Here is a 15,194-nt window from a genome sequence, read left to right as displayed (position 1 = left end):
GTGCGACCCACTTCACAAGTGGCCCAGCTGTCCTGTTTGCCCCAGCCCTTCTGCAAAGCCAAAGACACAGGTTGAGTACCCGACTGCCACCACCCAACACGTCAAAGTGCCTCTGCACCAACAGCCCGAGGGAAGTGATGGTGCCCAAGGGGTCCTAAAAACACACAAGAAATCAACCCAACCATTGGGTTTAGCCAGACTGGACTTCCACTCTCTACCTGTAGCTTCTTTCTGCAGGCCCTCTCCAGCACACAAACCGATGCCAAAAGACACCACTACACCGAGCTTCACAGCCTAAGTGAACCAATGGTGTCCCTATGTGCCCGAGCAGCTTTAGGGAGGAGCCCTTCGTGGGTTCCCAGAGACTGGCTCCCCAGTTCCAGCTTGCATCCTTTTTCTAACCAGACTGTCCCCATTGTAGTGAATGAGGCACCCGACGCTAGCACACCTCTGCATTTGAACGCCCCAGAGCCTCCGGAGGTGACCTGTTGGGAGTGGCCTTGGACCTTGCCCCATATTCACCTTAAGTCCAGGAGAAGGGTCCTCCAAGTAGCTGACAAGTGCTTAAATGAAATACATGTGTTCCACCTTAGGATAACATTGCAGCTCCAGAAATTGCACTGTCAACTTTTCAAACGTATAAAAATCCCCAACTCAAAAACTATCTACCCGATTCCGATGATCTTGGTATCTAGATTCATATAAAATGTGCTATTTTTATAGATTGGTGTCTGATTTCTTTGAGCGTGTGTCTCACTGTAGAGAAGTGCCTCTTTTGGCATGGTTAGCCCCTTAACATTTTGTCAGATAACTGATTTTACCTTGACTGAGTGTGCCCTGGGTACCTGCCAATCAGGTTCACAGAGCTGGTGGTCTTTTCCAAAACTGTACCCTTGTCTCCAAAATTCCCACATCTCTAGGAAACTTCTAAGTCCCTTGTTAAAGATATCACCATTGCCAAAGAGCCTTGTGACCAGAAAATGCCTGAGGGCCTCAGCATGTATGATGTCACCCTCAGAGACCCCACACCTTAACACCACACACGCCATGGCAGGCTGTGTGTGTGTTTTGGTGCAAACCAAACTGAAGCATTGACAAGGCATGGGTAGGTCACCCCTCTAGCAGGCCTCATAGCCTTAAGGCAGGGTGCACCATACCACAGATGATGACAAAGCTGCAAGAGCAATATGCCCCTTCAGTGGCTGTGCCATTCACAGATAGCTTAAGTGCAGTGAAACCATTTTGAGTCCATGGGCTGGGATGGCTTTACTGAAAAACAGGAAGTCCGGCACCAATTTCTAAGCATATTAAATGCACACTGATGCAAGTGTTATATTTACTATAAAATGCACTCGGAGGGCACCTTAAAGATGCCTCCTGAAAAACGGTCACTTTTAGTTATTGGCTGACTGGTCCCCGCCAGCCAGCCACCACCAGACAGGTTTTTGAACTCAAGGGGTGGGAGCCTTTGTGCTCTCAGATGTCAGAAACAAAGCCTGCTCTGAATGGAGATGCTTCAAACCTCCCCCTGGCAGGAACAGCAACACTTGGGGGTGAAGTGCTGATTTGGGCAGCGTCAACAAGTAGAGATGCCCACCCTCCATGTTTAGGCCTCACTTCTGACAACAGGACAGGTGGGAAAATTAGAGAGCAGAGTAGGAGTGTCCACCTCAGCCTGGCACAACCCTAGAGTAGCCAGGCGCCGAGGTGAATCTCTCATATAGAAATTTTCCATCTTGAATCAGAGAATAAGGCCCAATAGGAACAGGGATGTGACCCCCCCCCCCGACCCAAAGGGAGGGGGCACCACAAGTGTGTGGAAACCCTAGGGGACAGTAGCCATTGGCTACTACCCCTCAACCTCAGTAACTACCTTAAATTTAGTATTTAAGGGCACCCCTGAAACTCGTTCCTTAGGTTCGATGGATCAAAAGACGACGACCGCTGCCAGACCAGGAACTGAACCGCGCCAGACCTGGAACTGAAACGCTGCAGACCGAACCTGCCAAGAACCCGGCCACCTGAAGCCAGTTTGAGAACTAGAACTGCTGTCCTTCCAGAACCCTGCCAGACCTACAAAAAACCCCGGAGACCTAACAGCCTTTACCCTATCTCCAAGAACCTCCCTTTGGGCTAGAGGCACTAACCCCCGGCATCCGCCGATACAAATACCACAATAGTTGAGGACCGACACTTGTGTCGACGCAACTCACTACTGCAAAAGGAACCACAACACTGCAGCGCGCACTGCCAGAAGAAAGCACCACAGCTGGGCAGCCTCCAAGACCTAGAGGGATCCTCTCGACCCAAGCTCACCCCAGCTCCATTCCAGAGAGCCTTTACCTTCCTCTAAGTGGCCCTGTCAAATTCCTCCTGCCCTGCCTGCTCGATCGTGGCCTCTGAGACGCAACATCAGCAGAACTCCTCCCTCCAACCCCTGCGCATTTTTCATACCCACGATGATGGGCTGGTGGAGTCTCCCTTTGACAGACAGAGACATGCTGACGACAACCACGACGGTCTCGGCATTGGTGTCCCACTGATTCCCTTTGTTCTCCGCTGACCACGAGAGTAAACGCCATTGCCGGTATCGACCACTTCAGCACAGATGATGAACTCTGCACCTGGCCACCCTAGCGCTGCTGGTGATGCAGTGCCCAGAACAAACTGACCCTTGCTCAGGGTCTGCCTAACCCTCGAAGACTGGCAACGTAAGTTGTGTACTTACCCGCTGATGCATAACACTGTTTTCCTTCCTTAGGATTGCACTGCACTCCATCGATCACTTGCGACTGTCTAACTGGTACCAGTACTGATTGTTACTGTTCTGAATTGACAATAAAAAAAGCATGTTTTTTTACTTAAAAGTCTGCCACTATATAAAGAGTTGTCTTCCTACAATCACTTTAAGGACGGACTATCCAAACTGTCTTTATCTGGGTAAACCACAATACCTTACCAATAGGTTACAACTAGCGCAGAATATAGGAGAGGGGGTGCTAAACTTTATTAGATTATCTCAGTGTGTTTGAAACAACTGAACTAGTTATCAGTGTGTGTTTATTTTGCTTAATTCTGCGGTCATGGTACATAGAGCTTTCTTTGAGTCAGAGCCAAAATATCTTAATATGGATTTAGTCACTACTCCACATCTACAATACTGCGATGTTCGAACTTCAACCTTCTCAGCATTCTAAAATACATATTGGCTAAGAAAGGGCAGTTCCTCTGTATTTGCCACAATAGAATGTAATAAACTCCCACAGACCCTTAGATTAATAAAATATAATAAGACCTTTAGGAAACAAAGTTGTAGTTTTACCTCAAGCAGAGTACGTTGTTCCCAGGCTATCAAACTCCTTAGGTAACAGCCAAGCTGAACAAATACCACCTCATTCATACCATCATGTTGCATCTCAGTTACAATTAATATTAATTAAGCTTACCAAATGACTTTTGGTTCAGATGTCCTTTCTGAAGTGGAGTAATTATAGGAAAAATAGATTTCCGAACAAATTTGAAACTTAGAGGAGTATTGATAAGGTAAGGAATCTGTGGGATTATTTATCCCATTAGAAATAAAATACTATAGAAAATTAAAAATAAACTTTTTACTGCCCCTATTTCTGCTGGATGCAAGGAGGCTTAGATGATATCATGGTACGCTAGACATTAATTCCTAAACACACCTCAAACGTTTCAACTTAGAATTTCTTTGAAATTTGCCTTTTTGTTCAATTTCCTGAAAAAACACTGGCTGTGCACAGGCAGCGAAGGGTCAGAGGCACACGCAGGATTTAAATAAACTTTCACAAGCCATATCTTAAAATCATCTTTATTAATTTGAAAGGACAGTTACACCTCTTGATTTCTAAACACCAGCAAGTTTCTGTTCTGAGTGTCCATGGCACAGTCACCTCCAAGTAAGGAGACAGGATCCCAGGGCTAGCGCCAAAGTCCAAAAAGGATTCATTATGTTCAATTAAAAATTATTTCCACCTTATTCAAGTTACTCTGGTTGCCATGGAATAAAGGAGAATCAGACAAGTGGAGTAGGTCTTCCAGGGACGACATTGCATGAGGTGGGCAGAGGAGTACCAGAAAATCATGGGCGGCTTCAAAGAGGCATCATAATAATCCATCGCAAAAAAATTTACATCAACAGTTTCTCCCCAATCCTGCAAAGAAAAAAAATATACATATATATATATATACCATCTGTCAATTTGGCTATTGGCTGCTGACTAACAAACATATCAAAGTATTCCTAAAGATTCAAGCAACTTCTCTTTAAATCACGGCCTCTAACCAATCTTACTTTCCCTGCCCTTCACGCATCCCAATTTACTAATTTTCCCCATACCAGAGTACTCTAGAAATTACAGTCTGTTCACCCTGGCACCTGCCCTGCTGTACTAAAGAATATGCAAGCAGATGCCTTCCAGGTTCTCGCATACTTGTTGAGATTCAATTAGTTACTTGGGGTCAGAGAGACATATGGCAATATGCCACAAAACCAATGTGTGAAAGTGACTGCAGAGGTGCAAGCATCCTGGGGTTGTTATAAGTCAATCTGGAACTCCGGAGACATTTAAATAAATACATCTATTTTGGGGAATTGACATTCCTGGTAAATGATGTTATCCGACGGTATATGAAACTCAAACTGGGTTCATGCCTTTCTTTGTTTTGTTGCAGATCACAGCTTTCACAGCAAGGTTGCATGGTCAGGGCTTTCACATTGAGCAGACGGCGCTTTATATTTGCACAATACAGAGAAAAGATTTGGCAGCGTACTTGTCCATCTCGCACCTTTAATTTTCTGAAGGTCCATGTCAGGGGGAAATAAGTTGAACATTCCAGTTTGAAAGTGATGGGTCAGACGGCCATGCTCTGCATAATGTCACCTTGAACTAGGAACCAAGAGAACTATGACGCAAGAGATGCTACAGCTCCCTGTAATCTACAATTAGTGTTCCACAGTTTTCAGCAAATGTTTTCCTGTTAGCACACCAAACATGGATTTCGTCTTCCATACCATACAGTTTCTTAAGTCTTAAAAAGATCAGTCACTGGAGTGCATGAAGTGGCGACAGTGTTGCCGGAAGGCCCGAGGTAAGATACTCATGAACTTGTATTTTACTTCCTTAAAACAAACCACACTGAGCCATGGCACATGTTTGGACTCCAAGTCTGGTTCCAAGTGACACCTTTTAAGAGTTGAAGTATATGAATGAAGGACACAGTCTACAGGCAGTTCAACCGATAGTCCAATAATAGACATGGGTGGGTGGAGTCAGAGAACCACAGGAGCCAACTAATGATGCAGCCACATGATTTGATTGTTCCAAGATGGTGAGGAAACAAAAAAAAATCCAAGACCGGGGATAAAGGAAAGGATTGGATGCCTGTGGTGGCCAGTGCTGCGTGCCTTGGTTGGGGAAATCTCTTTTCCTCACTCTCACAGAAGGAGGGGGCAGAGGGCTTCAACTATACAGAAGGGCTGTACAAAGGAGCAGCACTGGGTAGGCACCTCTCAGAATGATGCGGGCCACTTGGGGTTTGGGGATTAAAAGGAAGCGTTGGAATTCAGGCTCTACCTGTCCTTTAGTTCTCGTGTCACTCGCTTGGTAAATCTGCCACACATAAGGCCCACGAGGAAGAGGATGCAGACACCTCCGCTGATCACGGAGAGAATATAGTTCTTGGAAGGAGAGGTCATCACTTGTGCAGCAAGATCAGAAAAACCTTCAGCAGGGGCTACCTAAGGAAGTGGAAAAATGATGGAAACAATAAATAAATGTGCATCAACAAACCAAGCTAACACATTTATGAAAAAACGTAGGCTATGGTTAGAATAGAGTAATATCTGATGCTCTGTAAAGCGGAAATATCAGCATGAAAATTTAGGTAATGACTCTGGAGAGGAAGGTCGTTTTTTTATGTAAAACTGAAGCAGGGGCAGTCTGGATTATTCAAAATGGTCACCCTATCAAAGTTGCAAACAGTCAGTAGATGAAACCAGCAAAGTGTCTCAAGTATCTTTGTGCAAAATATCAATTCGTAGGCTGAAACGGACGCTTACACGGTTTCCAAAAACAAATCGGATTCAAATGCCAATGTATTGGGCAGACAGATTTCCATCAGTTATATTATTTTATTTTGTGGGGAAAAAAAAGAAATTCATCATTAGCTTTAGGAGCCTGCAGGTGCCAGCAAAAATAGAAAACAGAATTGCCAAACAGAATGAACTACTACAGAGCAAATTCTCTCAGGGAAACCGTAGTCTAGTTTAGGTAGGACATCAACAAAACTGGGGTGGCTAAAGACTATAGCTCGAGCACTAAAATCAAATACTAGATATGAGATGATTAAAGCTAAATGAAATACAGAGTAAGGCTACAAATACATTAGGGAATTGAGAAACTTGTATTTGGAGAATGCTAAAAAAAGCTAGTATGTATTATGAAATAATGTGATCCTCAAATCAGACCAGGTATGGCTGAACTGTTGAGGACAGGAACAGTTTGTGGACTTGGTTGGATAATTGCTGGAACACAGTGAGGAAAAAAACCAGTCATGGGTATGATGCTTCAATTAATTTCCACTACGGATAGACTTGAATGCTGCCCATCATAATTATTTGCTCACTGTACCAGTAAAGACCTGAACCACCTGAATGTAAATAAAGCCTGTGCACTGCTTGAACAGGAAAGTGAAGCCAAAACAGTTAGGATATTTATTTTTCTTGCTAATATCTTTATTAGTACATTTTAATACAAAACATAACATGGCCCCGTTACCCAGCATATTGGTAGGCAAGTGCGACCACTCATACAAAGATACACAGAGTAGTTCAAGTGTGGACAGGTCGTGGAGAAGTTGAGTGACCCTCCTGCAGCATGCGTGTTTGCATGCGGTCTATGTCAACAATCAATATCAAACAAAAGAAGGTGACACACAAAACAATGAGGAGGTTCATGTCTTTTCCAGTCCGGCCCCATGAACCATGAGGGGGAGGAGTCCGGCATACAACAGAGCTGGGAGTAAACTTGCCCATGCTTCCTCAAGTTGGTGGTGGTGAGGGGAATCTAAATTTCCTATTGCGGGGAAGACTGAGTGCCCTGAAGGTCCTGCGGCAGCCCATTTGTACAGAAGAAGGAAAATGCTTCTTACCAGTATGCATCTGTTCTTGGCATGTAGGGCTGTAGATTCCTAAACTTGTGCATAGATCGACATCTAGTGTTGGGCTCGGATGTTTGCACTTTGTTTTTGTCTTGTAAGAAGTTTTGTAGTCACAAGATATGTGACTCCTCCTGGGGATCATAGTGTGCATGGGCATCGACTCTACACTCAGATTGTTTTTTTCCCCATAGAGGGTGATAGTGGAGGTTGTGAGAAACAGGAAAGATGTCCATGTGTGATGTATCCAATTAAGATAGTACTGAAACAGATAATCAGGTGAGGCGGGTGGGCGTATACAAATCTACAGCTCTACTTGCCAAGAACAGATGCTAACTAGTAAGTAGCTTTTTCCGTTCGAGGCATATGAGCTGTAGATCGTATACTTGTGCATAGACTATACAGCAGTTACCTCCTTAGCGGTGGCTACCTGTATCGGTTGCAGTGGTTTGAAAAAGTGTTCTTAATACATCTTGGCCCACACTAGCTTGTTTTTTTGTTTACACATCTACACAATAGTGTTTTGTGAAAGTGTGTGGTGTAGCCCAAGTTGCTACTTTGCAGATGATATCTAGGGGAATGTTCCTCAAGAATGCCATAGAAGCCCCAAGTTTGTGTGTGGAATGAGCTCTAGGGGGAATTGATAACGTAAGCTTTGCTTTTTTTATAGCATGTCTGAATGCACTTAACGATCCACCTGGCAATTCCAGCTTTTGATATAGGATTGCCTTTATGTAGTGGTGAGGAAGATACAAAAAGCGGTTTAGTTTTCCTAAAAGTTTTTGTTCTTTCAATGTAGTAAAGGATAGTTCTTGACGTCAAGTGAATGGAGAGTCTGGTTGAGGAAAAAAGACCGGCAGCTCAACCGACTGGTTAAAGTGTAAAGCAAAAACTACTTTTGGTAGGAATTTGGGGTTTGTCCTAAGGACCACTTTATTGTGATGTATTTGCAAAAATGGTTCTTGTATGGTTAATGCCTGGAGTTCACTAACTCTCCTGAGAGATGTGATCGCTATAAGAAAAGCTACTTTCCATGTGAGAAATTGTAATTCACATTTAAGCAAAAGTTCAAATGGGGTAAGAGAGCCAACATGGCGGACGCAGCTTAACAGAGCTCCGTCCCGCCCGCGACTTATCCTGTGATTATCCTGCCTTCCCCCTGCTCCCGTGTGCCCCAGAGGGGAGGATCCTGTACCGGAGCCTGGCGGCGAGCACCAGGTCGGATTTGGCTGGATACAGAAAAGGGTTTTTTAGTGTTTCATAATTTTTTAGGGCGCTCTACCAGATGTAGACGCTGTAGTAATCAGATGGACAGAGTAAGTAAGGTGCAAACAGGCGAGCGGAGAAGACCCCCTAACCGCTCAACAGTATGTTATACAGGCTAACATACAAACAAATGCTACAGTATTGCCTATGCACACAATAACGGGAATCCTTCACAGTCGTGTACAGTTATGACATCATTAAGGAAAGGCCAAAGTCAACAGAATCACAATAAAATCATTAACGTAGAAGTGCTTCATAAAGATTTAATGGTTCCACAACCAGCCGACACGTGTTTCGTTGCGTGGGAACAGTGTCTTCGCAACTCCTCAGGGCTGCGATATAGGTAAGCTTACCAATAGGTGATATTTCCAACCCGGCAGGGCTCGTGACCATGTGGAATAATATCTTCAGTGTACATTCATGGAAGGAGCATTTCTCTTTACCCGATTACTGCAGTCCACTCCAATTGTAAAATCACGTCTAGGCGTCTGTTTGAGCAAGATAAGCTCCGGTCAAGTAAAGGTGAGCATAAATCCCGGGAGAGGATCCAAACCGGCTCCAACTAGCGCATGTAAGCAGCAAGTAGTCCTGGTCTATGTATAACAGGAATTCCTCGTAGGGTGCTCCCAGGTCGCCGTGTTCCAAGTACAGGACTTATGTTTATGCTCACCTTTACTTGACCGGAGCTTATCTTGCTCAAACAGATGGTGTTTCAAATATGGAGACAGGCTCTGCGTCGTATGGGGTGGTGGAATACCCTGACAGGTGAAACCCCCCTGTGGCATAATGGGCGGTTACCAGGGCTAGCGGCATTGCAGGGCTTCAGGGGATGGGACAACATTGGAATCTCCACGCTGGGAGATGTGTTGGCCGGCACAACGCTCAAGTCCTTTCAGGAGCTCTGTAGGGAGTTTAGCATGCCTCGCTCGCAGTTTTTTTAAATACCTTCAGTTCCGCCATGCCATTGCTCCGAGCCTGGAGGGCCTGGAGTCCCTCCCTGAATTCAGCCCTCTGGAAGCGAAGGTATTTATGGGGGACCTTGAGATGAAATAGATAACATCCATTCACCGCTCACTAGTCACACACACCTGCCCCACATTGCCGAAGCTCAGGGAGACTTGGGTAGAGGATGTGGGGGAATTGGAGGAGGAAGACTGGAGGGAGGCGCTGGCAGCCCCATGGGAAGCGGCCATAGCAATGAGTCTACGGCTCATCCAATTCAAATACCTCCATAGAGTTTATTTTACTAGGGACCGGTTATGGAGGGCGGGGCTGATTGCATCTTCAGACTGTCTTAGGTGTGGCCAACAAATGGGGACATTCATACATACAGTGTGGAGTTGTGGCTCTTTGGATCGGTTCTGGGGTGGGAGATCCCCTGCACACCGCAGCTTGGTCTGCTGCATGTGATGGAAGGGGTGGGCGGCAATGCTTATAAGAGACATTTATTGTTGTTGGGTCTCACATTGGCCAAAAGAGATGTGGCTAGGGCATGGAAGGACCTGCGAACCCCTTCTGTGGTGGTGTGGAGGAGAGGGTTAGACTTTTGCATGGGAATGGAGCAGCAGATTTTTGTAGCCCGAGGATGTCCACGAAAGCACTATAAAATTTGGAAGCGCTGGGCTGACTTTCGGGGCCTGATGCTGGAGACACCGATGGACCGGGAAGATCTGCCGGAGGGGATATGAGGGGGCACTGGTGGAGTGTATATGGGTGCAGTCAGTTAGATGTATACTAGTTAGGAGACACAGGATGGACCGTATGCGACCTGGGTGGGTGGGATCCGGGAAGGGGGAGTTAGGGTTGGGGGCCCGGGGGGGGGGGGGGCAGATTCAGTTGCGTATTGTATATGTTTGTTCTTCACAGGAAAATGAAGCTGTTTGCATCTTGCTTGATGTGCTAGTTTGTCCTGCAGATATCTCTGCAGAGCTATGCGGAATATGTGCAACTTTTCAATAAAATCAGTTTACAAAAAAAAAAAAAAGTTCAAATGGGGGAACCATGAGCCTGGTAAGGACAATGTTAAGGTACCACTGGAGGAGAAGGTGGACTCTGGGAGGAATTATCCTTTTAAGGCCTTCCATGAAAGCTTTGATGGCAGGTACCCTGAAAAGTGACAAATGTCTGTTTTGTAGGTAAGCGGCTACGTATAGATGTGTATGCCAGATTACATCTTTGTAGATGCAGGAAGTAACAAATGTTCTGTGTTGAGGCATCTACCGGATTGATTGCGTTATTGCAGTAGATAACAACCCTTTTCCATTTAGCTGCATAGCACGCTCTAGTGGTAGGACGTCCAGCTTCTTTAATGATATTCATACAGTCTGGCAGAAGGGTGAGGTAACCAAACTCTAAGACTTCAGTAGCCAGATCGCTAGGTTCAGTTGAGCTGGATCTGGATGCCTTATTTCACCATGGTTGTGTGAGAAGCTTTGGAGAAAGGTGTAACTTCTGATGTGGAACTACTGAGAGTTCCAGCAGGGTTGTGAACAATGGTTGTTGTGCCCATGTGGGAGCAACTAGGATCATTGTGAGAGACTGTTTGAGCTTGAGCACCAGTAAGGGAATGAGCGGGAGAGGCAGAAAATTGTACGCAAATCTGCGTGACCAGTTCATCCATATCGCATTGCTTTTGGACACTGGGTGCGGATACCTGGAGGCAAAGCTTGGGCATTTTGCGTTTAGATGTGTGGCAAACAGGGCTATGTCTGGCTGGCCCCACATGTGAAAAAACGGATGAAGCACTTGCGGATGAAGTTCCCATTCGTGGACCTGCTGTCTCCAACTGAGCAGATCCGCAATCTGATTGTGTTGCCCTGGAAGATGTTCTGCTCGGAGGTATATTTTTTGAGGAATGGCCCATCTCCATATGCTTTGCGCTACGCGTGAAAGCTGCAGAGAGGGAGTCCTCCCCTGTTTTTTTATATAGTACATTTCTGTTATATTGTCCGTCCGGGAAAGGACAACTTTGCGTATGAGGTGTACTTGGAATGATTTTAGTGCAAGAAAAATCACCAGAAATTCGAGGTGATAAATGTGAAGCGTTTTTTGCTGATGGGTCCACATACCCTGAATGGTGTGGTTTAGAAGATGAGCTCTCCAGCCGGTGAGCGATGCGTCTGTTGTGAGCACTATCTGTGGAACCGGGTCTAGGAACGGCCGCCCTTTGGAAAGGTTTTGTGTGTTCCACCACTGCACAGAGCGATGTGTGCAGCTGGCTACCAACACCAGATCTGTAAGCTGACCTTGAGCCTGGTTCCACTGACGTGCCAAACACTCCTGTAAGGGACGCATTTGGAGTCTTGCATGAGGTACGAATATTATGCAAGAGGACATCATTCCTATTAGTTGCATAAACACTCAAGCTGGCGCACAAGTTACTTACCTTCGGTAACGATATAGCTGTAAGAAACAGTAGTTCGTATTAGATTCCTTACCTTAGAATATCCCCAGGCATCTGACTGGATCCGGAAAGTTTTGCGTAGCAGTACCCCTGCGCGTCGGTAGGTGTCGTCCGTGTCCGTCATTGGCGCCGTGATGACGGCGGAGTACTTAGACGCCGCCCTCGCGCGCTGATGTCAGTTCTTATACACAGCTTTTCCGCGCCAGAAACGCAGAGCCATGATAAAAACCAACACTGGTGCCATGAAACTAAGGCCCTTAAAGGGATGAACCTTAACCCTAGATATCGGTTCGCAGAACGGGTCGGTAAGGAATCTAATACTAACTACTGTTTCTTACAGATATATCGTTACCGAAGGTAAGTAACTTGTGCATCTGAAAGAAACAGGTTAGTATTAGATTCCTTACCTTAGAATAGATACCTCAGCAATACCAACCCCGGAGGTGGGTCTGCGAACCAATAATCACACCAGAAAGTCCTGGAGAACGGAACGGCCGAAAAAGCCATCTCTCCGGACTTGGCTGTCCAGGTAGTAGTTGTAGGAAGGTAGATCCCTGACTATGGTTGCCCCAACTTTTTGCCTGGTGTTTTGCTGGTTTTCTGACTTAGTTGACCTGGGGCCCTGCCATTCAGGACCCCAGGCCCACTGCTCTCTCTGTTAAAATGGATTCCATGTACCCTAGGTGCATATCTGATTGGATACTGAGTCACCTTATCAGTCCCTGTACAGTATACCTTAGGTATCCAGGGCATAGGTGTACCCAGGGCCTACCAGGGGCTGAAGCATGTATTATGCCACCCCTGGCTGGCCATCCAAAACTGACACAACTGGCTGATTGACAGCTGGGGCAAGGTGGTGTAATCACCCTTTGCTTTAGATATAGTATTCCTATATCTAACCCTAAAATGGACACATATATTCCCATCAGTCACTCCTATGGCAGGCCTTAACAATCCTGAAGGCAGAGTGCTTGGAATAATGTGAAATGGTGCTCTGGCATGAGCTGAGCCCGTTTGCAGCTTGCGGAACCAAGTCCTAATAGCTGTTCCATGATAACGCTATACCATATACTCTTAAGTGCATTATAATCCTCGCGGTTAAATGCTAACTTTGGCATAGCATTATCAAAACATGTCGAGTAAGGTGTCATACGAATTTGAATACTAACCCCTCGCCAATTCTGGCGACGGGGTTAGCATTCCACCCTTCTAGAGGGACACGACAGGTTGGTAACCTGTAACCCCGGTTAAAGTCTGACATAGCCTCAGCTTCCACAAAATGGATGCTGCCACCGAGACACAAGTCTGCCCTCCTGCTGCTGGGAGTCCTCCCAGCGCGGGAGGCAAGGACAAAGGGTTTCCTGCCAGGGGCGGTGCCAGCACCGTCCCAGACAGGATTTTGTGTATTCTAGGTAGGCAGGGCTTTAGAGGAAGGTGACTGCAAGTGGCACCCCGGTGCTCACTGTGCATATGCCGGCTAGAACCAGTTCCAGGGGCACACCAGCCCCTGAGCTGGGGAAAGCCCGGCATGGGAGAGGGGTGTAACCACCCCCCTTCCTAGTCCCACCCATAGGGCAGGACTTAGTCGCGTGCCAGCCCCCTTTTGCAGGATAAAGGTAGGAGCAGGCCCCCTTCCAAATTAGATCAATCTTTGAATCCTGAACCGACTTTCTATGAGAGGAACTCAAGACTCTTCCTAAGATTTCTCCCTTGTGATTAAGGAGTAGTCACCCTGCAGCAGCAGGCACCAACCAAGCATCGCGGTCTGCTGTAAGTCTCTCCTCCGGATCAAGACTGCCCAGCACGACGAGAACCGGCTTCCCTGGCACCTCTGACCTCAACCTGCATCATCAGCCCAGCTGTGATCCGTGGGTGTGACGAGACCTCGAGGGACTGGCCATCTTTAAAGACTGCACGACGCTTGTCCAGCACGACCACCGAGTGACCCTCGACTGAGTGCTTTGGGGTAAGAGAAGCCCCGACCCTGAGCAGCTCCCGCACCGAAGTTCAGCCCCCCTGCATCCACGAGATCTGCGTGGGGCCCTTCTGCTCTTTGCTGCTCACCGCGTTGTCCAGGTCACTTGCCCGTTGGCTAGTGGCCCTTTTACGACGCTCCACGACGACAACCACTGCTGGTCTGGTTGCGCCAGACTAGCCCTTGCTCCCCTCCAACAGAGGAGCACCCTGGACCCTCCTGGTCCACTCCAGACTCCATTGTAGGTCCACCGCGTGGGCTTGCATTTGCCAAGACTTGTTGCCCCAATCCTGGGTCCAGCGACGTCGACAGCAGACACCTTCGTGGGACAGCTCGCACCTCCATCCTGGTCGCCGACAACGCCTCCTGGTCCGAGAGACTGCAGAGCCCAGCAGCGCCCACTCACCTGGTCGAGGTGACTTCGTCCGGTGCCATCCTGGTGCCCACCTAAATCACTGGCTAGTGATTCAGAACTTGGTCCCCTCTGCTTACAGGTCTTCTTCTTCCCTGATCCAGGCTTGGATCACCACGAACTTCTTCACTGGCCGCCTGCCAGCAACTTCTTTCTTCAGGCTCCTGGTTCGTCAACGAGGATTTCCGACGCCACTTGAACCCTATGCAGCCGCAGCCCCTGGGCTAGGTAAACCGAGTACTCCGGTGCTCCAGCGTAGTCCAACACTAAGTGTCCGGATCCACTTTCGTTTTTGACCTACCTAGTCGGGTTCGCCCGAGAACAGTAACTTTGTCTTTACTAGCCTCCATAGACTTTTTCCCGCCTTACGCGTGAGAGTTCCCACTCTGCACACGACGTCCCTAGGCCTCCTGCTTGCAATCTAAAGGTTCAGTAGTCCAGTCCTAGCGATTCAAAAGCCTATGAGAATAGTACTTACCTGCTAGTAATTTCGCATTCCACTTTTTGTGTATATGGTTTTTCGTGCCCCTTGGGCATTTGTGTAAATTGTGCGACTTGAAGTATTTTCTTAAGAGTTTTGTTGTGTGCTTAGCTCCCTGTCTCAAAGAGCCAGGGTAGTCTTGTTATAAATAAATATACGTTTATTTTCATAACAACTTGTGTGGTGTCCTTTCACTTGGTGTTCAAGGGGTATATGTGATGGTAAAACAGCTGGCTTAACACGCCCTCTAGAGTCTTAGCCTTAGACTGCTCGTATCCATGCTACTAGGATAGCTGGTCTATAAGGTTGACTTACAACCAAACATCAATAAGGGTTGTTTGGACGGATACATAGTGATCACTAGAATAGTGAGCACTGCATATCAGGCCAACTTCTCACAGTAGTGTCTTGCGAACGTGTGCAGCGAGGCCCACGTAGCTGCCTGACAGATGTCCTGTAAGGGGACTCCCCGGCC

The 15,194-nt window shown here is 46.9% G+C and overlaps 1 protein-coding gene across 1 annotated transcript in view; it reads right to left on the bottom strand.

Annotated features, from left to right (window-relative positions):
• Nucleotides 1–3,819: 3,819 nt before the first annotated feature.
• GLG1 (golgi glycoprotein 1) overlaps nt 3,820–15,194 on the bottom strand; it is a 694,561-nt gene continuing 683,186 nt past the window's right edge. The window contains exons 26-27 of the mRNA XM_078669216.1: nt 5,601–5,764; nt 3,820–4,178 (exon numbers count right to left, since the gene is read on the bottom strand). Coding sequence (XP_078525342.1) covers nt 4,154–4,178; nt 5,601–5,764 — 189 coding nt within the window. The 3' untranslated portion in view covers nt 3,820–4,153. The remainder of the gene's footprint in view (nt 4,179–5,600; nt 5,765–15,194) is intronic.

This window comes from Lissotriton helveticus, chromosome 12 (genome assembly GCF_964261635.1).
Source record: "Lissotriton helveticus chromosome 12, aLisHel1.1, whole genome shotgun sequence".
Lineage (NCBI taxonomy): Eukaryota > Metazoa > Chordata > Amphibia > Caudata > Salamandridae > Lissotriton > Lissotriton helveticus.
This window is presented reverse-complemented; position numbering and strand designations above follow the sequence as displayed.